The 22,783-nt window shown below is 38.7% G+C and overlaps 1 protein-coding gene across 1 annotated transcript in view; it reads right to left on the bottom strand.

The window, feature by feature from the left end:
• The window catches only part of LOC136871743 (endoplasmic reticulum transmembrane helix translocase), a 211,353-nt gene that overhangs the window by 16,479 nt on the left and 172,091 nt on the right, over positions 1-22,783 (bottom strand). Inside the window, exons 15-18 of the mRNA XM_067145292.2 lie at positions 16,470-16,597; positions 11,817-11,952; positions 11,533-11,729; positions 2,377-2,519 (exon numbers count right to left, since the gene is read on the bottom strand). Of these exons, the coding sequence (XP_067001393.2) occupies positions 2,377-2,519; positions 11,533-11,729; positions 11,817-11,952; positions 16,470-16,597 (604 nt within the window). The remainder of the gene's footprint in view (positions 1-2,376; positions 2,520-11,532; positions 11,730-11,816; positions 11,953-16,469; positions 16,598-22,783) is intronic.

A 22,783-nucleotide genomic window follows, 5' to 3' on the forward strand; every position in this document is an offset into this window, starting at 1 on the left:
TACACTGATTGTTCCTATTCAAGTGTCTTCTCTGGACTTGTTGCACAATTGCAAGGTATTGCCCATCATTCAGGTTGTAAGCCATCCTGGCGTGCCTGTGGGTGCTGTTGTCTGCTCCGAGTTCTTTGTTTGCATCTGAGACTCGTGTAAGTGTTGAAAGCGATTGCAGTTACAGTTACATATTTCCACAAGTAATAATATTTCAGGAATAACTCAATGCAGTTATTTCCAAATGTCAATTATAAACAAAGATTAACATCTATAACATATTTACGTATGCAGTGAGCCCACAAGTACACTTGGTAACCTATGCGCTCGACACATACTATTTGATGATATAGATGTTGATTCCCATAGATGATACTCTCATCAACTGATGAGCCCGCCAAATGGCACGCCTGGGCGAAACTCTGCAAACGCACACGGCCTAACCATCGAAAAGCTTGTTCTATTCCTGTGATCAAGAAGTTAGTATAAACAACCACCTAATCGATACTTTATTATTGCCTCAGGCAAAACTGAAGAGGACCACGAAGTGGTCGAAACATGTCCTGTAAGTGCTAATTTATATTCAGTTTCGCCTGAGGCAATAATAAAGTATCGATTAGGTGGTTATTTATACTAACTTCTTGATTATGCTCATCGATACGGTCATGAAATGGACAACTATTCCTGTGATTGTAAGATCTGTGGCCGTGAAAGCCATTTTCAACTGTATATTTCATCTCCTTGAAAGTGTTATATTTTTACATAATATATTCTTGGGGGAAGATCAATTTGGCTTCAGAAGAAATGTAGGAACACGTGAAGCAATCCTGACTTTACGTCTGATCTTAAGAGGATCGAATCAAGAAAGACAAGCCCACGTACATGGCATTCGTAGATCTAGAAAAGGCATTCGATAATGTTGATTGGACCAGGCTATTTATGATTCTGACGATGATAGGGATCAGATACCGAAAACGAAGAATTATCTACAACCTGTATAAAAATCAGTCTGCAGTGATAAGAATCGAGGGTTTTGAAAAAGAAGCAGCAATCCAGAAAGGAGTGAGGTAAGGCTGCAGTTTGTCCCCTCTCCTTTTCAATGTTTACATAGAACAGGCAGTAAAGGAAATCAAAGAGAAATTTGGAAAGGGAATCACAGTCCAGGGAGAGGAAATCAAAACCTTGAGATTTGCCGATGATATTGTTATTTTATCTGAGACTGCAGATCATCTCGAGAAGTTGCTGAATGGTATGGATGAAGTCTTAGGTAAGGAGTACAAGATGAAAATAAATAAGTCCAAAACAAAAGTAATGGAGTGCAGTCGAACAAAGGCAGGTGATGTAGGAAATATTAGATTAGGAAACGAAGTCTTAAAGGAAGTAGATGAATATTGTTACTTGGGTAGTAAAATAACTAACGATGGCAGAAGTAAGGAGGACATAAAATGCAGACTAGCACAAGCAAGGAAGAGCTTTCTTAAGAAAAGAAATTTGCTCACTTCAAACATTGATATCGGAATTAGAAAGATGTTTTTGAAGACTTTTGTGTGGAGCGTGGCATTGTATGGAAGTGAAACATGGACGATAACTACCTCAGAAAGAAAGAGAATAGAAGCTTTTGAAATGTGGTGTTACAGAAGAATGCTGAAGGTGAGATGGATAGATCGAATCACAAATGAAGAGATACTGAATCGAATTGGTGAGAGGAGATCGATTTGGCTAAATTTGACAAGAAGAGGAGATAGAATGATAGGACACATCTTAAGACACCCAGGACTTGTTCAGTTGGTTTTTGAAGGAAGTGTAGGTGGTAAGAACGGTAGGGGTAGACCAAGGTATGAATATGACAAACAGATTAGAGCAGATGTAGGATGCAAAAGTTACGTAGAAATGAAAAGGTTAGCACAGGATAGGGTGGCATGGAGGGGTGCATCAAACCAGTCTATGGACTGATAACTCAAACACACACACATCCTTTAGAGTGTGAACATTGTCATATATTTTGTGTTGTGTTTCGATAATTGTTTACTTTTTGCGCTGCTCTTTCAATCGGCTGATGGCACCAAATGTGTGTCGAAACTGGTCCCAAATTAAACATGTTGTAACGTAAGTTTGTGCAACTGTATATCAGTGTATTGAATAGGTGGAACCTCTGAACTCTCTTTTGCTTGTCCCTCTAAAAATTATTTAACAAATACGAAGTTCTGCATGAACAAGAGTTACAGTATCATCTGATGTTAGGCACATGAAAAAGAATAGGTGGTTGTGATTGCTCAAAGGGCTAACACTATAGATTTACCCACAGCAAAAAGAAAGGAAAAAGCCTGTCAAACATATCATTTGATATACAGTATTTCTTATTCTACATCTCTTAACATGAATATTTACCTGGGAGGAGATCTCAATGTTGCCTGCTGCACTAAATAAATAAGACAAATGAAGTGGACAAGAAACTGCAGTAGGACTGTCAAGATGGTGTACAGGTTGAATATGTTTGGAAGAGGTCTCTGACGAGATAATGTCTTCAAAGGCTACAAACAAACAAAAAATTCATTAAAATACAATGTAAGTAATAATAATGTAAATTTAAACCAAAGAAATAGGACAATACTTAAATGAAGTAATCCAGATTCTAGTGAATATTTAAGTTTAAATGACATCAATTAATACAACCTGTGACAATAAAGTTCGGTGAATGAATTCAGAACGGTTGATCCGGCAACACTGACAGCACACAATGCTGCACCTGCGTAGCAGCAGGTTTTGACCACCAGCTCCCAACATTGTTCAGTTGAGCCTCATGCGTGTGCCGTATAAGACATATTTGACACAGTGTGTGTTTAGTGCGTTGGTTCTGAACTGCGAACAGGAACATGAACGACCAAAAGATCAATGTACAGTTTTGTTTTAAGCTTGGCAAGACACCGAAAGAAACGTCTGTGATGCTGGTACGTGTTTATGAAGATCAAGTACTGTCCTTGAAGTGGGTGTACGAGTGGTTCAACAGTTTTTGAGGAGGCCAGGAAAGTTTCTGACAACCCCCGTAGAAGAAGACCGGCAACTGCAGTCAGTGACGAAAACATTGAGAAGGTGAGGACACTAATCACGAATGATCGGCGATTAACTGTGCGCATGACAGCGGATGAAATACATATTAACCGTGAATTTGTGCGACAAATCGTTACCCAGAAGTTAGGGAAGAGGAAAACGTGTTCTCATCTTGTGCCACATCACTTGACTATCAGAGGCAGGCACGTTTAGAGGCTTCACAGGATTTTGTCGATACGGCGGATGCGACACCAAATTTCTTGAACTCTATTGTCACTGAGGATGAAACCTGGTGTACGACCCTGAAATGAAATGGCAAAGCATGGAATGGCGTTCTCCGGGATCTCCTCGTCGGAAAAAGGTCACAGCCGAAGAGTCACGCATCAAAACGATGCTCATCACCTTTCTCAATATTCAAGGCATCATTCACAAGGAATTTCTACCTGAGGGAATGGCGTTGAATGCTGCACGGTACATTGAAATTTTGACTCGTTTCATGAAACGTCTACGCAGGGTTCGACCCCAGTACGCACAACAAGGTTCATGGTTTTTTGTCCATGACAACGCTCGCCAACACACAGCCAATATCGTCAAACAGTTCATGGCAAAAAATGGGGTGGTGCAACTTGAACAACCCTCCCATACTCGCCAGATCTCAATCCTCCAGACTTCTTCCTATTCCCACAACTTAAACTCGCTTTAAAAGGAAAGAGATTTGACGATATTCCTGACATCCAACGAAACGTGACGAGGCTTTTGAACACCATCCCAAAGGAAGCCTCCAGTTTTCAGACACAGCCAACCTCAGCAATGCATAGTTATGGGAGGGAACTATTTCGAAGGACAGTAAGGTCACTGTCGTGCATTGTTCATGTTGATAGTATAGGACTATTCACCAAAATTTATTGTCACAGGTTGTAGTTTGAATTCAAATGCTCAGATTAGAAATCTAGGAATAGAATATAAATGTATGAGAAAATGAGATATCAGTGTTCTTACCTAACAAGTCAAATTTAGAATTTATTTCATTGTGTAACAACCACATAAACATAACAATGAAATTTAAATTCCATGTACAACACTTTCAAAAGTGTTAGGACATTCTATGCCTTGGATATTGCAGAAGCAGTGAAAATAGAGCAATTAGTATTAAATATCAACCAGATGCATTAGAATAGGAACAGTCAATATATTGACAATGGTAGGTAAGACCAAAGAAATGGTTGAATTCATAGGAAGGACACAGCCATCCTTGAGAGTTAAGTGAGACTAAGTGAAAGGAAAGCAGAGAAAGAAAAGCTGTTTCACAGTGGAGAAAAAGAAACTTAAAATGAGGTGTCTGATCTTGAGAAAGGATATGTAGGACTTTTTGAAAAGATTTAAGTATATAACGAGAGGATCCTTACACTTTTAACAAGAGGAAGAGGGAAAGTCTGGAAGGAATTACAATGGCTGAAGGAAAAAAAAAAAAAAAGATCACTTTAATTTAAGAGCAAAACCTATATTTATTCATCGTAAGCCTTGCTTTTTTCTTCATTCCTTTCTTATTTTCAAAATCTTCCTCCACTTGGAGGCTGCATAAGGCAAAAAATACATATACAAAACATTTTTTAAAGAAAAAAAGTAAATTATGTCTCAGTCTGGTGAATACAAGTATTATAAAATGAAGTTAACCAGTGCTCTGTATACTTTATACTGACTACTGAAGTTTTTTTTAAAGTTTATCCAAACAGATATTAGATACTGTAATTTATGAAAATGTCATTACCTTAAATTAACATTGCATTATACTGAGTAAACTTATGAACATACCACGGCGAGTTTTTTGATGATACTTATCTTGCCTTACTATTGGATGTATCGGTGATGATTATGGCTTCCATCCTTCACGGCATGCTAGCTAGAAGGTCCTGGATCGTTTCCTGGGGGATGAGCACTCACTCTTCCATTAGTATTGCCCGCATTTCGTTGAGGGTGTCGAAGTTGCGACACCGGACGTTTTGGCCAAGCACATTCCATAGTAGGTGTTCTCTATGGGACTGAGGTCTGGATTTTGAGCTGGCCAGTCAAGTGTTCGTATCCTGACATCGTATAGATACGAAGTGTGTTCAAAAAAAGACAGAACTTTGTAAATTGCGCGCAAACCGCAACATTGAGCGAGTTGTGACTGTGGCGGCGCCTAGGGGCAACTTCTGACAACAGACCGCTGCTTTCCGCATTCCATTGTCTGCATTATGAGTTGAGTTAGAGCCTCTGAAGTGATTGCGTGTGTCACATGTTCGTCGAATTCTATAATGAAACAGCTTGAGGAACAACGCGTGTGCGTGAAGTTCTGCTTCAAAGTTGGGAAAACGTTTGTGGAAACATTTGAAATGTTGAAGCTAGCATACGGGGAGGAATGCATGAGTCGTACACAATGCTACGAGTGGTTTAAACGTTTCAAAGACGGTAGAACGTCTGTCACTGAAGACCCTAGGCCTGCGCGACCTTCCACATCAACAGACGACCGCCATGTCGATAGAGTTCGTGAAGTGATTTGTGGAAATCGTCGTTTGACAGTCCGAGAGGTTGCTGATCAGGTGTGCATCAGCGTAAGATCATGTCATGTAATTTTAACCAAAAAACTTCAGATGCTAAATTTGTCCCTCGTTTGCTGACTGACGATCAAAAAGAGAACCGAGTCAGCATCAGTCAGGAAATGCTTGCTAACGTAGATGCTGATGACAACTTCCTGAAGAACATCATCACTGGAGATGAGACGTAGGTGTAAGGTTACGATGTCGAAACCAAAAGGCAATCATCACAGTGGGTGGGGAAAGGTTCTCCTCGACCGAAAAAAGCACGAATGAGTCGTTCAAACATCAAGGTGATGCTGATTGTGTTTTTTGATTGGAAAGGCATTGTCCATCACGAGTTTGTACCCCGAGGCCAGACAGTGAACAAAGAACTGCACCAGAATGTTTTAACGCATTTGAGAGATGCTGTGCGCAGGAAGAGGCCTGAACTGTGGGAAAACAAATCCTGGATGTTGCACCATGACAATGCGCCAGCACATGCCTCTCTCTCGGTCCACAGTTATCTGGCAAAACACCAAATTCCTGTTGTGCCCCATCCGCCCTATTCTCACAACTTGGCTCCAGCAGACTTTTTCTTATTCCCCAAATTGAAAACCACCTTGAAAGGACATAGTTTCCAAGACATTGAAGAGATCAAGGAGAATGCGACGAAGCAACTTCGCGCCATCAAAGAAAGTGCATTCCAGGAAGCATTCCAAAAGTGGAAGGAACGTTGGCAACACGCTGTTGATAGTGCAGGGGACTATTTTGAAGGGGACAGTCTGTGAAATGATGTAAGCTACATAATAAAGTTTTTCTAGCCACAGTTCGGTCTTTTTTTTGAACACACCTCGTATTTAGTCATGCAGCAAGAGGCATGGGGTTGTGCATTATCATGCATCAGGATTAAATTTTCACCAACTAAGGTAGCATAGGGAACTACAAGCTCTGTTAAGACCTCTACGATGTAATAGTGTGCATTCAGAGCATCTCCATCGATGAAAAGAATTTCAGTCCAGGCCCCAAAGCTGATACCGCCCCATACCATGATGGAGCCACCTCCAAAATGGTGACCTCTCGGAGAAGTTGCAAGTTGAATATCGCTCCCCACGTCTTCCCTGCACCTATGGCATTAGCCGAATAATGAATGCTGCGTTCATCATCCACCAATTCCACTGCTCTTGTGACGTCTTTTGGGCTAAAAGGCATCTTAACTTGTCAAATGTGAAAGAGAAACTGAAGGAAAATGTTCTTTTGTGATGTATATTGTGTCACACTGATAATCCATCAATAGCTTCCGCCCCAGTATTGTAAAACTTATAAGGTGTTATTGCTAGTCGATACAATAAAATTGAGCGCCTAGCACTTAGGCTCCATTAGTTTATTTACGACCTCTGAACATCATATTCTTCTCCAAAACTGCAGCCTAAACATTAGGAAATGTGTTAATATAATATTAATGTAAGTAATGGAACAAGTCATCCCATCCTCGTAAACTCAGCTGAGCCAGCAACAGAAATGATCAGTGAAAGCGGGGCCACTAAATTGAGGTCAGGCCGTTCAAGAGGGCAACTATTTAATAAGTAATTATAAAGTTTTCTTTACACTTATTTTTTCCATTACAGATTTGAACTTCATTGACGGTTTCCACAATGAGTCACATACATTTTACCTGGCATTTGTTTTATTCTCAAACATAGTTTCTCAATTTTTTGCTGCCCTCTTGACTATTTGTGATTGTGGCTCAATTAAGACAACTGTCATTTTAAATTTTAGCACAGTGAATTCGTCCTGATTTTTAATTGTAACACACTGCATGTCTAGACGAAGAGGTCCACAACCTTGCCTAAATTACTTATTGTTTTAATTTTGTCATGTCTCATTTTCACTCTTCTTCATTATGTTTTAAAATACTCTTTTAGCATCAATTCTGTAAAAAAAAAAAAAAAAAAAAACCCTTTTTTTTTCACTGAAGATGGCTCAAACAAGTTGAAACATGTATTATTAATATTACTCTACCTAAAGATGGAGATATGTATATAATAAATAGGACGACAAATTAAATTTCTTTTATAAAAGTTGAACACTGTAATGATGGGAGATTGGAATAGTGCAGTGGGAAGTGGAAGACAGAGTAATGTGGTCGTAGATTACGGATTAGGGAGAAATGAAAGAGGAGAAAAGCTAATTGATTTCTGCAAGAGCCTTGACCTTTGGATTGCTAACACCTGGTTTAAGAACCATAAATGGAGGCTGTACACATGGAAGAGGCCTGGTGATACAGCCAGATATCAGATAGATTTTATTATACTCAATCAAAGGTTCAAAAACAGCATCAAAATGCCTAAAACATTCCCTGGGCAGATGCAAATACAGACCACAACTTGCTAGTGGCAGATATAAGAACACGACTGAAACATATCAGAAATAAACACCCTGGAAGGAAGTGGGACGTAACAAAACTGAAGAATGTTGTTGCTAGTTGCTTTACGTCGCACCAACACAGATAGGTCTTATGGCGACGATGGGACAGGGAAGGGCTAGGAGTGGGAAGGAAGCGGCTGTGGCCTTAATTAAGGTACAGCCCCAGCATTTGCCTGGTGTGAAAATGGGAAACCACGGAAAACCATTTTCAGGGCTGCCGACAGTGGGGTTCGAACCTACTATCTCCCGAATACTGGATACTGGCTGCACTTAAGCGACTGCAGCTATCGAGCTCGGTAACTGAAGAATGAAAATGTTGGGTCTTATATAAGAAGGACTGAAGAAAAGTTAGAAAACTCGAGAATGAGTATGGATGTATCACAGGAATGGCTCACAATCAGGACTGCAATAGTGAAAACCTTAGAAGAAGAAGTAGGTAAAGTCGGAAGGAAAATAAATAAAAATGAATGGATAACGAAGGAGGTTATAGATATAATGGATGAATGGAGGAAACGGAAAAATGACTCCTCAGATGAAGGAAGACTACAAAACAGAAAACTAAACAATGAGCTGAGAAGGACAACTGATAAGGTCAGGGAAGAATGGATGAAAAACCAATGTGAAGAAATAGAAAAGGTGGAAAAGGAGGAAAAAATAGAAGAGATATATCGAACAGCAAGGAGCTTGATGAGGAGAAATCCAAGGAAGATAAGTAAACAAGGAATAATAAATAAGCACAGAAAGATGACACAAAGTTTAGAAGAAAGTAAGGAGATGTGGACGGAATATATAAAAGATCTATATGATCATCAAGCTGATCACGGAACAATGATACTGGTGGATGAGCAGGATTGTGACGAAGAATCCAGAGGACCAAGGATAGAAAAATGGGAAGTGGAGAAGGCAATCCAGGACCTAAAGGAAAGGAAAGCGATGGGCTGTGACCAGATACCATCACAAGCATTAAAGGAATAGTTAGACTGACCAATCTGGTGGATACAAGATACGATACAGGCATTTGGCCAGCAGATCTTCTTAGGACCATTATGGTTCCCTTACCGAAGAAATTTAATGCTAAACAATGTAAAGACTATACAACAGTTAATTTTATATGTCATGTTACTAAGGCAGTGACCAAGATAGTGCTGAGAAGAATAGAAAAGAAAATAGAGGAGAATATGGGGGATGACCAGTTTGGTTTTAGAAAGGGAAGAGGGGCCAGAGATGCAATTGGATGCCTAAGGATGATTGCAGAAAGGATGTTAGAAGTGAATAGGGAAATGTATACATGTTTCATTTATTGGGAAAAAGCATTTGACAGAGTGAACTGGTGCATTCTGATGAAGATTCTGAAATAAATTGGAGTAGACTGGAAAGACAGAAGACTGATTAAAGAGCTGTATAAGAATCAGAAGATGATGGTTAGAGTAGATGAATATGAAACAGAAGAAGTAGGTATCTGAAGAGGAGTGAGAAAGGGATGTTGCATGTCACCGGCTCTGTTTAATATACTGTATATGCCGAAGAACTGATGCAGAAGGCCCTGGGAAAAGCAAGAGGCGTTGTAGTGGGAGGAGAACCAACAAAGACAAAATACGCAGATGATGTGGCGGTATTAGCGGAATCAAAAAAAGAGCTAAGTACAAGTCATGTTGGAAAATATTGAGAGTGGGCAAAGAGTTTGGAATGAAGATAAACCTTGGGAAAACTAAGGTGATGAGAATAGGAAAGGAGGAGATTGCTGTTAATATAACACTAGCGGAAAAGAAATTGGAACAAGTAAAGTCATTCAGATACTTGGGAAGTTTGTTGACATGGAATGAAAGCTGTACAGAAAAAATAAGAAGCAGAATATCTATGGGAAAAGAAGCCTTCAGAAAGGTGAGAGGGCTTTTGACATCTAAAGCAATCAATATTGCTTTAAGAAAGAGGTTCGCAATATAATTTGTGTGGGGTGTAGTGTTGATGGAGCTGAAACATGGACATTAAGAAAGAAAGAAACAAAGTATTTGGAAAGTTTTGAAATATGGTTGTGGAGAAGAATGGAAAAAGTGAAGTGGACAGATAAAGTGAGAAATGATGAAGTGCTAAGAAAAATAGGAGGGAAGAGACACCTGATGAAAACGATAAGGAAGAGGAAAATATCGTGGTTGGGTCACATACTACGTAGAAATTGTCTTCAACAGAGGGTGATGGAGGGAAAAATAGATGGAAGAAAAGGAAGAAGGTTTGGAATGTTAACAAATGTCAAAACAAGGGAGAAGCTATGAACAACTGAAGCAAGAAGCTCAAGACAGAGAATCATGGAGGCTGTCCAGTTGATACCTGTCTCAAGACAGATTCACAGAAGAAAAGTGGAACAAGTCCTCTAATAATTGTTGAAGCTAGTCATAGCGTACCGTATTTACGCAAATATTCCCTGCATATATTTTTAAATATCTTGAGACATGAAATTGGACTGTGGGTTTTATTTGCGTCAAGATTGGCAACACGTTCCTGGCTCACCTAGTTTTCGATTTGAGTGTACAGTTATGCTTTGTGTAACCACAGATGAAAGAAAACTGTCTTCATACGTCATATTTAAATGGAGAACAATTCAGAATTTTAATTCTAAACTGCCTTTATATATGAAAAAAATTTTTTACAGAGTACCATATTTACTCATATATTAGACCCCCTTGTGTAGTGTGTATATCAAGTATCCTAATTTTTGTTATGGAATTAAGGGAGAAAAATAATCCCTCTTTGCATGAAAGGCAGGATTTAAAGTATCACATTATACTTGGTCATTTTCGGGCAAAATAACTCTGACTAACACTGGTGGACTATTGAAGTTTCAGTATAACACAATTAAGTGCTATACGCAGGGAATCTGAGAAGCGCCCCCTGAAAAACTGCACACCTGAAATAAGAGGATTCAAAGCGGACCATGAGCCCAAGAAAAGCAAATCAGCAAATGCACTAACAATAGTCAGGTACCCTCGAACGTCAGCAATCTGACACATTGTAGAATGTTTCATTCTATTCACATCGTGTTCTATATGCATTAAATGCAGTTCTTCTTCGCAGTAAATGTATGGTACTGTGCAATTAGCACAAATGAGGGTGCAGCCATTGATTTTCCCAAAATTTTAAGCAGAAAAGTCGGTTCAGTCCATTAGGCAGTGGCGTCTATTATGTCATAACGGTGGATAAGGTATACAGGCCTAAAAGTCATGCGTTCACCCCTCACAGTTGGACCCCCCTTGCCTTTTGTAGCTGTAAAATGGAACAAAATGGGATCTAATATGTGAATAAATATAGTAATGAATCACACCCATAATTAGTTGTAAATGTGAACTTATTCCAAATGCATAAATAAAAACAAAAACTTTGCCAACTAATGCAGACACTCTTATGTCAGAGAATTTCACCAGGTCGTACGACAAAGCTGTCCCACAATATCTTGTTGAATGTCCAGCATTGTCTAGTGTATTTGACTAGTTACACAACTTTTAAAATAATTAAGATGGCTTACTTTCGATCTTGATATGAAGAGAAAGCACGCTGCTAGAAGCAATCCCTGGAGGGTTGCCTGCATGTCACTAAATTTGATACCATCTAAGTAGAGCACAGATTGACTGTAGGCAAGAATGAGAGCATTCAGTGCGAGGATTTTGAACATCTGTAACGTTGTGACTAATGTGCACCGTCCTTGTTTCACGACATGGCAAACTGCAACATAACACACATTTAGTAAATATGATATACTGCACATGAATAAATGCACATATGAACTTGACTAATCAGCGAGATACTTGCTGCACATGATCGAGGCTAACTTTGATGTAAATGGAGCAGCAATACTGGCATCTCCAAGCTTCACAATCTGAGCTTGCTCTTGCTCTTCTATATCTCTCAACAGCTTCTGCAAGTGGGAATGTGTCTGCGCAGCATTCTGAAACAGATTGAGAAACAGTACATCTTGGTTAAATATTTAAGTATTAGATCTAAAACATCAGCTATATTTAAATGGGGCTGAATGTGAATTCCAGAATTTCAATGGTTAAAAAAAAAAAAAAAAACAGGCATAAGTATAGTCCTATGAAGGTACTTTGTTACGTATCACTCTCACCCGGTTGTGTGCTCCTCATTCTCAATGGTAGGCAAACTGTCTCTTTTCACTCACATTTTCGCATATCTTTTCGATTTCTGGAAACTTCCCTTTGTGTCTGCGAAATGCCCAGCAGTTACTCTTTGTTAAAGACAAGCTTTATTTTTCCTCCAATCACATATTGCACTGCAACTCTCATCCCCACTGTACTTTCTTTCCACAGGATGATTACAAATTTGCTCTGCCTCTTCAATAATTTGGAGCTTTTCTCTAGCCATCATGAGAACTCACAACAGGGCCCATGACTAGTTTTAGGCCCCTTTAAACAACAAGCAGCAGCACTCTCACAAGTAATCCTGAACACAGGCTACTACTTAAACTGACGCTGCGCAAATGACGCAATACGTTCTTGGTTGTGGCAGAAACAGTTCAATTAAGTAATCCAAGCACAGTCTATATCAGCAAAAATCATATTTCTTTGTTAGAACCAATATGGCTTTGTCATTTTATGAAGGGAACAGAGCTGCCAACAGAGCAGGCAGAAAAAATGCAAACTTTCATATTTCAGTATGTCAAGAGCACTGTACCAACTTCGATGTAAATAATAATGGTGGCAACCGACACGAAATCGGGAGGTTGTGGGTTCGGATCCCACTGGTGTCTGGTTGGCCATTTTTGTTCTGTACTTAACATCTCTTCAACACGTACTAAATGTACGTTAACACGACCTAATAGGCTGAAAGTCGGTTTCGATTAGAATGCGGTAGTGAAAATTCAATATTCATTGACTTGCCCTCAACGGGCAACTTAAACGCACTCTACAGTGAGATGGTAGTAGTACCAGACCTGTAGCTCAGATCCTTTCCAACAGAACAAAGATGGCCTAGGCCACCACAGCTCAATTGGTAGAGCAACCGACGCAAAATCGGGAGGTTGTGGGTTCGGATCCCACTGGTGTCTGGTTGGCCATTTTTGTTCTGTACTTAACATCTCTTCAACACGTACTAAATGTATGTAACACGACCTAATAGGTTGAAAGTTGGTTTCGATAAGGATATTATTCCTTAAATATGGATGTTTCAGTTAATTGCTTTTGATTTAATATCTTTGTATGAATCCAATAAATCATATTATCAGTGATGAATCTCAATATTAGTTTATTTTACGGAGAGGAACCTTAAATTATTTGGGTGACACCTGTCCCCCACGCGACCAAACGTGTTACAAAATATGACGCGCCTGTTCCAGGGTTAACTACAAAACACAGACATATAGCATGGCTGATGCATGCTTGCAACGCGCGGGTTGAACACGAAGCTAGGCTTAATCATCTATTTGTGTGACGTCATCAGAGCTGCAGTAGACCTATGCTACAGAGGCGGACATTTCTTAACTACGATACACAGATGTACCGAATGGATTAGACACGTTTTTCATTGCGTAGGTCGTACGGACGAAACTATTCACAAATTTGTGCGATGTCATCAGAGCTGCAATAAGTCATTGTTCTCTGACAAATTACGTTAGGGGTTCTTATAGGCGTGATTTATCTTTTCTGTTTTCTTCGTCTCGAAAAGCCAGGGGGGGGGGGTCTAATACGCGAGGGGGTCTAATAAACGAATAAATACGGTATTCAGACAGCCAGGCAGCATTGAAGGCTCTAATAAGCCCTAAAGTGAACTCAAGACTGGTGGAAGAATGCCTAACTAAACTGGGAGAACGAAGTTAAATTGATATGGGTCCCAGGACACAAGGGCATTGAAAGAAACTAAAAAGCTAATGAACTTGCTCGCAAGGGATCGGCATCAAACTTTCCTGGACCAGAGCTGACTCTAGGAGTATCCAAATGCTTCATAAGAGAAGCTATCAAAGACTGGATCAAAAAGGAACATAGGAAAAGATAGAAGACCAACCCTGGTATTAAACATGGGAAAATGTTTATCAACGAACCACGTAAGAAAACAGCTGAAAAGGTACTTAAATGTAACAAAATTCAAGCAAGATACATAGTGGCTCTTCTCACGGGCCATGCTCCCGTGAAAAAGCACCTAAACAAAATGGGTATAATCAAAGGAAACCTAGACTGCAGATTATGCGGGAAGGAAACAGATAGCCCATCATATAATCTGCTCTTGCAAAGCTTTAGATCGCAGAAGATTCAATATTTTTGAGAGACCGACAATTGAACCAAAAGAAATTCATACAGAATCCATCATGGGACTGTATTATCCTATCAAAAACACAGGGATAATTGACTGGTGTTAATTACATAGGGCAGTACAGTAAGCCTCAAGGCTGCAGTACATTCGGAGCTTAGCCCTTTGGAGAGAAAAAAAAACCCACTGAGCTAATCATGCCCCCTCAAAGAATGGTAATAACTACAAGTAACGTCCTCACTTTATGGTACTAATCACAAGTAATCTCACGATTCCAATTTTATCATCTCTTGGTTGCCCCTTTTAGTCACCTCTTACGACAGGCTGGAGATATGTGGATGTACTCTTCGTCTGCGCCCCCTACCCACAGCGGGTTTTGAGTAGTGATGCTGCATATATACACCCTCCAAACAACATGAAATCTGGGTAAGTTGCTGTGTGCCCCTTCACTGAGGTCAATGCTATACAACTTACCACACCAGAAAACATTACAAGGACTCCAGACGGTTTCCAGTAAATGTTATCACAATCAGTAGAAGGTTAGTGAAGCCAAACTTATTTGATTCTATGCATACATTTTTGCAAGAAGTTACTCAGTAAATGGCTGGGCACAGGGGACGGGCAGTGTGAAGAGCATCAGATCATTAACAAGGCTGCAGACCAGCCTGAGAAGTTCCAAGAGGTTGTATTCTAACAAGGCTGCAGACCAGCCTGAGAAGTTCCAATGGGGCCAGCGGACAACTTCACACGTTTTACGTGTTATATGCAGTTGTCAATAGCAAGACCTCAATATTCAAAAGGTTCAATGGTTCCCTGTTGAAGTTCACCACAACATGAAATAAGACTAATCCATGCCAAAGGAGGATATATATCCTTAAACATTTTAATGCACTTTGTTATAATATGTGACACATAATTTGGACTTTACAAAGGAAATTTAAAAAAAATGTATCCTCCTATTCAATACATAATTCCATCATTAGAGGCAGTAATAAAATTCCATCTAATTATGGGAATTATGCATTGAATAGGAGGATACATCAAAATGTTTTCCTTTGTAAATTGAAAACCGTCAATACGGAATTATTCTGATATCTTGTAACATAATTTGGATCTCATCACATCAAGACCTTGTGTATCAACACATCAAAGAACAATTTTTAGACTTTAGTGATTAGCTTGCGAGAATGTATGTGATTTTATGACTTGATAGATGCACTTCTATCCATATTTAAATTTGATGTTTGGTTTTAGATTTGAATGACTCATGCATGCACTAGCTTCCCACAGATTTCAATTCCATTGTTCTTTTTAATATTTTATTGTTTATGGTTTAGTACTAATGGTATTAGCTGAAGTGGACGAAACATGTACTGGTACTTTGCTGTCAGGTAATAATTTTATCTGAATACAATGTACTGAATTGATGGATCTTATGTTTAGTTGTATTTGTACCAACCTCCTCTGAGCATAAAAACTCCCTGACATTGTTTCAATAATTCATTCTGCAATAAATATTACTTCGAGATGTGTCCCATAAAGTTACGACTGCTTAGAAATATATATTTGTTACAATCACATGTACCTATCAAGACTTTGCATTGCACATTTGGGGCCTCCAGTAGTTCATATACTTTATGGGGGAAACATTTCCACTGTTGGTTAGAAGAATTGTCACCAGTTTTAGAGAATACATCTTGATAGTGCATCCATTGTGCACCTATGGTTAAGTACTTCTTTCCCTGAGTAGGCATCGCCTGACTTGCCTCTCCCTTGGACACAAATACCATTGAAAATATCTGGGATGAAATGAAGGAGCTGTTTATGCACATCTTGACTGACTACATTACCTACAAGAATCGCTAGTGCTGTATGGGGCAACTTCAAAAAATGTCTTGCCTTTATTAACAGTATTGCCAAGCACAGTATTCAAGCACATATCCAAGCAGGGAATGTGCTACCAATATTAATATAGTCAAAATTAATGGGAAAAGTTCCAATGATGTGATCTTGTACAGAAATGTTTTCTTTTTTGGTTTGCTCAGCAGGAATTAGTGTAATGTATTGTCCTTAAAAGAATCAGGTCTATTTTTGTTAAGTGACAAACTGTATATTTTGTAAACAATACAGAACTTTTGATGATTCGTGTACAAACGCTGTATTATGTAACTGATGGTCTGTATAATACATTACAAACATTCTTACCTGTCCTCTATGCATGCCAGTATTTGCTCCAATTGCAGGAGGTCGAGTTCTTTCTCTTTCCCGTTCTCCTCTCTCGCTCTTTTTCTTCTCTGGCAACTTTTCTGGAGCATTTGAGAGGATTGCTACCCCTGCAACGACAAAATCACAAAACTAAAGCTACCTCCAGCCTGAAGTTACACTTTGCTATAGCTATAGAGTAAGTGGTTGTTGCAACCTAATGAAATCAGACAGTGTCATTTAAATTCATATTTCATACACAGATTGTCCAGAAACATATTCACTCCCATGCTCTAGTTCAACTGCAGAGCAATGGTAGATGTCAGGCTTAAAGTACAAGTGTTAGAGGATGGTGCAATAGGGGCACTTTATATATGCATTTACTTACGGTTGGCTGAATTAACCAAACAAGCTTCTTTATAAATCTTTACAATTTTGATTTACATCGCACCGATACAGATAGGTCTTATGGCGACGACAGGTTAGGAAAGGCCTGGGAGTGGGAAGGAAACGGCCGCGGCCTTAATTTGCCGGGTGTGAAAATGGGAAACCACGGAAAACAATCTTCAGGGCTGTCGACAGTGGGGTTTGAACCCCAGGACTATCAACCAGGACTATTTTATGGTCAATGTTCAGAAATCTGCGGGGCTAACCATGATGCGTATTATGTTGTTGCTCACCTCTATTATGTCTTATCTATAGCAGAACCAACACAACAAACTGCACTTTTAAATGTAAATTTTAGACATAACTAAGAGCAACCGATCAAACCACAAATGCCTATGTAAGAAATCTACTAAGAGAAAAATATGTGTGTAGGAAACAGATGAAGAAAAGTACTTTACTGTAGCCAAAGTATGTGTGGATACAGTACACAAAAAACAAAAACATGGGTCCAAACTTTTGGGCTACTTCTTTCATCACTGGGGGGATCATTGTTGACAAGTTGATGCTGTTGTGAGGAAAAGGGAGAAGGGAGACTGATGAGACGAGATAACTGAAAAAAGATGCAGTTACCTAATTTTATGACTGGATGCTTCCCTGACCAGTTGATGTCCAATCTCTAAGGGCAAGAGGGTGGGGAAAATGGAGGTAAATGTTTGAGAACTGTAACTGTGAAACAATCATCAAATATGGTATGATGGTGCTGGGTGTTAAAGGGAACAGGAAGATCCATGTTACAGGGTTTGCAGGTCCAGTGGTACCTTAATTAAGGCCATGGGCACTTTGTTCCCAACCTTAGCCTTTTATCCATCCTTGCATCGCCAAAAACCTTCAATGTGATAGTGCAACGTTAAACCTCTAGCAAAAAAAACAAATGCATCAAAGAACAATGTTTAAGACTGTTGGAGGTAAAACAGATGCAAAACTAGTAAATTTACTAATTTTTATTCTGAATATTATTATTTTAAATTATATTTTTACTTTTACCCGCTCAAGATGCATTCATACATTTTTTACTGTCCTCATGAAAATGATATTGCTGCGGTGTGTCATATCGCTGGAATGCTTTAAGGAATACATAACATCAATTTTACAAGAGAAAATGTTAAGAATATTTAACAATGTGTGTGTTTTTCTTTCTGCATATTGTCTTATATCTAAAATTCGAAGTTTACATATATGCTATTTTCTAGTATTATCAAACTCCAAAACTTGATATCGTCACCTCAACTGTTGACACTATGGTTTCTACCAACATTTCACTGGAGAAGGCAGACTATCCAGCTTTCAAGGAGAGGGTGAAGGAGAATGACGTTAGTCAGGAAGTAATGTTCCCCGGAGAGAGTATTTGTCTCACCAGGCAAAATCTAGTAGAGTGTCACAGAACACCAAAGGAGTGCTTGGGTAGACTAGGGTTTGATCGGTTCACTCTCAGTATGTTTCAGTATGTTGATAACTAGCTGGGCGGAGACAAACTACTTATGTTTCGACAAAATTTGCTATAAAATATGTCATTATATTTCCTTTATAAACAATATTCTAATCATTATATTACACTTCTCACGATGCCAACTGTGTTTAACGCTACTTTCTCAGATCAGTAAGTGTGGAGATAGTGGAACTGCACAAAATTAACAACAGTTTCTTAGAAATGTATGGTATTGATGAAAACTCCCAATACGACATACAGAAAAGATGCAGCATATGCTATTACAATTCAGTGACAATAGGATAAGCCATTCCTTTACAACTTGTCCCCAATTTGAAAATTAATGAAAAAAAACTTTGTTTTAGAGCCCAAAGCATGAATGATTACAATGCATATTATCGTTTGAACAGTATGAGAAAGCCATAATTTTAATGTTTAAGTGATTATGGTAATCCCAGCCGTTCTCCAAATACTCAGCTTCAAACTGGCGTTCACGTACTTTCTGCACCATTAAGTTCACGTACACCATTGCAACAGCATAGCGTTTTGTTAATTTTGTAATGAAATCCAGAAATATGTTTGTAATCAAGAACATGGGTTTAAGATTAACATGACTTCATTATATACTGAATAAAGTGAAATCAATACTCTACGTATATCTTCAGTTTTCTTTCAACCGAAATCCCAGGCTTCGAACTATAGTGCTTCGCATACTCGCACCACTTTTAAAACTTATGTCTTCAACCAGTTTTCCATTGCTGATCTCATGGCATTGGTTGTGTGAAAGTTGTGAATTGTGCATCACATGCTTGTCCAAGTCCTGTAAGTCACATTTATTAATTGATTTTGATCTTTTCCCAAGCATGGAGAAAGATTGTACTTCCCCACCTTCAACGCACTGCTTGTTTTACCATATTCCTTAACATACTTCTTGAACACACCAGCTGCTTTCTTTTAGCAAACGAGAGGACTGTTTTGTTTTTCATGAAATTGTACATGTTATAAATGAGGAGCATCGTTTCAAAACGTATTAAATGCAGTCGAGGTCACAATATGTTTCGATGCGGTTTCCCGCCAATTAGAATTTGCTCTTTAACGCTGTTGAGTTAGATCGGGTCATTTTGTATTCTTTCCCATAGCAATTTAGTGCTGAAAAATATGATTCGGAACAAATCGTATTATGTGCACCACGGCGAACGGTTCAAAACGTATTATGTTCACGATAATGTTTCCCAGCCTGTATTTATCCCGCTCTTTTGTTGGCTGTTCCCGCTATTTTTATATCGTACTTGACAGTGTGGTATTGCTTGCATGCCCGTTCACTTTCGATCACCATGGAGGGCTACTTACCCGTAGGAGAGTGTTTCCGCAGACCTGAAAGTGAAAAAGTGGTTCTTCCAGAATCTTTACAAACTTATTAGGGAACGACCTGCTGACACAATGTCTTTCTGCTTTGATTTGCAACAGGCACAACTACTTCCTAAATTATCAATTGGCGAAGCGTTCTATTCGCACCAAATATCATTTAACGCAGCGAGTGTTAGCAATGTCAGTATTCGGAATCCAACATATTATGTATGGAATGAGACTGAGGCTGGAAGAGGGCCAAACGAGGTGTCATAGGCAGTTACCTCGTTTTTAGATGAGGTACATTCCAATAAATCGATCACCTGTATCAGGCTGTTTGCAGACGGATGTGAAGGCCAAAACAAGAACATGCATGTTATCCATGCTCTAGTTTAATGGCTACAAACCAAAGCACTTGCTAACATTTCCATGATTGTTGTCATCTTTCCTGTCAGAGGACATTCATTTTTACCCGCAGACAAGGTTTTTGGTGTTGTAGAAAAGTTTCCTCGGAAGTGCTCCGACATCGTTACTCCCGAGAAATACCGAGAGATCTATCAGTCTGTGGGGACTGTAAAACATCTAGGAAAAGAATGGGTTATAAGGGACTACACGATCCTCACCAAGCATTTTAAGAAATTGGACGGGATTAAAGAAATGAAGACTGTGATTCTGAAGAAAACTGAGAAAAGTGGTCAGTACCAGGTTACAGTAAAGATGGAACCGACGTACAGGTTTGATGAGCCCTTGAAGCGATTCGTAAACCTTCTGAAATGAGGCATAAGGCTGGGCCAGGTATATACATGATGCGCTGTAGCTAACAATAAAGTCAATTAAAATCTTTGGAATCAAATGAACGGTTCAAATCGTATTATGTGAATAAAAGGTTGTATCAAAATGTATTTTGTTCAGTGAATTGGTTCAAAACGTATTAAGTAAAATTTTATAATTAGAATGACGCCTTCAGGTATTGGGAAATGATTTGAATCATGACTGATTCGGGAACATAACCTCAATACCTAGATTTTGCCGTTTAGAATTTTGACATGTTTTATTTGGTTAGGAAGTAAAACATTTTTTTAACTTCCTGTAAAATTATAATCTGTGCACTTAATACAATTTGAAACGATGCTCCTCAAATAACTTCTTTAGTCTGGCTATGCAAGGTTTTAACACTTACTAATTTAGACTGTAACGAGGGCATTGATAGTTATATAACTTATACTATAGAATAATTACTATCTCTGCTTATTAAACGCATGTCCTACTGTGTCAAACACTTGCACAAGGCAAGCAGCAGGAACAGTCAACGGGAGAGGACGAATACAATATATCAAGTAAATGATATTACATAAGTCTTGGGACTAGTTTCAGCCACTTACTGGCCATCTTCAGCCAAATAAATTTAACAGATGATGTGATAACTAAAACGTATGTATAACAATGTTGCAGGAATTATTCTTCTTCTTCTTTTATGACCACATATGGATCACTTTAGTCAGTACATCGTTCAGGTCTCTTTGAAGGGATTGTTCAGGCTTTGCGGTCGTCCCAGTACTTCTTCAGACGCTCCGATTTTCGTGCCCTTTCCTCAGTTGAAAATATGCGTGTTGTTGGTTTGTTTTGTGTAAGGGTAAAGTGGAGGTTTGTATTTGAGTTTTGTATTCAATGTTATCTTAATAATAATTATAACAGGAATAATTATAACATTAAATTACATATAATAACAAAATTTATGGTTATGAACTTCTTGTCATGATATGTCTTAAACTTTAAGACATGGGATGTCTTAAAGTGTAAACTGTATAAAGCCCCTTCCTGCCATCTGTTGGCTGTCTATTTAAGTACGTGCATAGTCCACCTTTCATTCGTCAATTCCTGTTTTAGCACAACTCCATATGGGTACGTCAAGAGTGCTTTGTAGGGTGACAAAGTCATTGTCTATCTCAAGCACGGATTGTATATGCAAGTGTCTAGTGCTGGGAGGTTCCTTTTGTGAGAGTTAGTTTGTTCATTACTATCTTTAAGTCAGTATGAGTAAATTGAGCAGTATAAGACTTAGTGAAGATAGTCTGGATGATTTACTGAACAATTCTGATAATAATGATGTAGATGAAGGATATAGATGAACCCAATTCAGAGCAAATGATGATCTTGCACATTCATCCATACTGATGAATTATAATCTTCAGCATACACTTCCCCACTGTACTCCGGGTTTCCAAGCCACCTGTTGCAACACTTTTAACAGACTTCAACCTTCTTCACTGATACAGTCATTGTTTCCCATGATGCACAATCATCACTGCTAGGCTATGAGTACAGACTCTTACCCAAATTAAAAGTTATACAAACATTATGATATACATATGCAATATTCGCTCACTACAAATTCTTCTTATAATATTATGCTCTCACATCCTAATTTACCAAATTCACGTGATTTTCACTACTTTATGTAACAAAATTTTATACAAAAATTTCCTAACCTAAAATTTGGAGATCATCATTTATAAACATTTTCAAACCTAAAATCGGGGATCGTACTTTTGGACGGCTACAGTAATAAGCTAACACGTCTCTCATAATCAATGACATATAACACGTACCTGCAAAGGAAAAGGTAAGTATGGCCGAGAGTCGGGACAGTGCGACCCCATATGGGGGCACGTATACGTGTATAAAATTAGTAATTACCAATACGACACCGTGCGGGGTCGCAATATTTGACCGAACATACATAATAAGTTAATAAATCATAAATATATCCTCATTTCAGTGATCACTTGCTTGGTTAAGCGACTGATGAGCCCAACTTAGCACATTGGGGCAAAACGTTGGCAACCAGGAATGAGTTCGCTGGTAGATTTATAATGTCCAATAACGGACCAACTATATTGGTATTATACTGTAATTTACTCATTCAAGACAAATATTTCAATTTCCCTATGGGAATCAACATCTCTATCACCACAGAGTAACTATGTTATTAGCTCACAGCACTAGACTGCAATCCCATGAATATCGGTCTACCATTCAACATGTTAAATTTTACCTTTGTTTTTCAAGAAGTTAGGACATTTTATTCAAGAAATAA

Source organism: Anabrus simplex, chromosome 4 (assembly GCF_040414725.1).
Source record: "Anabrus simplex isolate iqAnaSimp1 chromosome 4, ASM4041472v1, whole genome shotgun sequence".
Classification (NCBI taxonomy): Eukaryota; Metazoa; Arthropoda; class Insecta; order Orthoptera; family Tettigoniidae; genus Anabrus; species Anabrus simplex.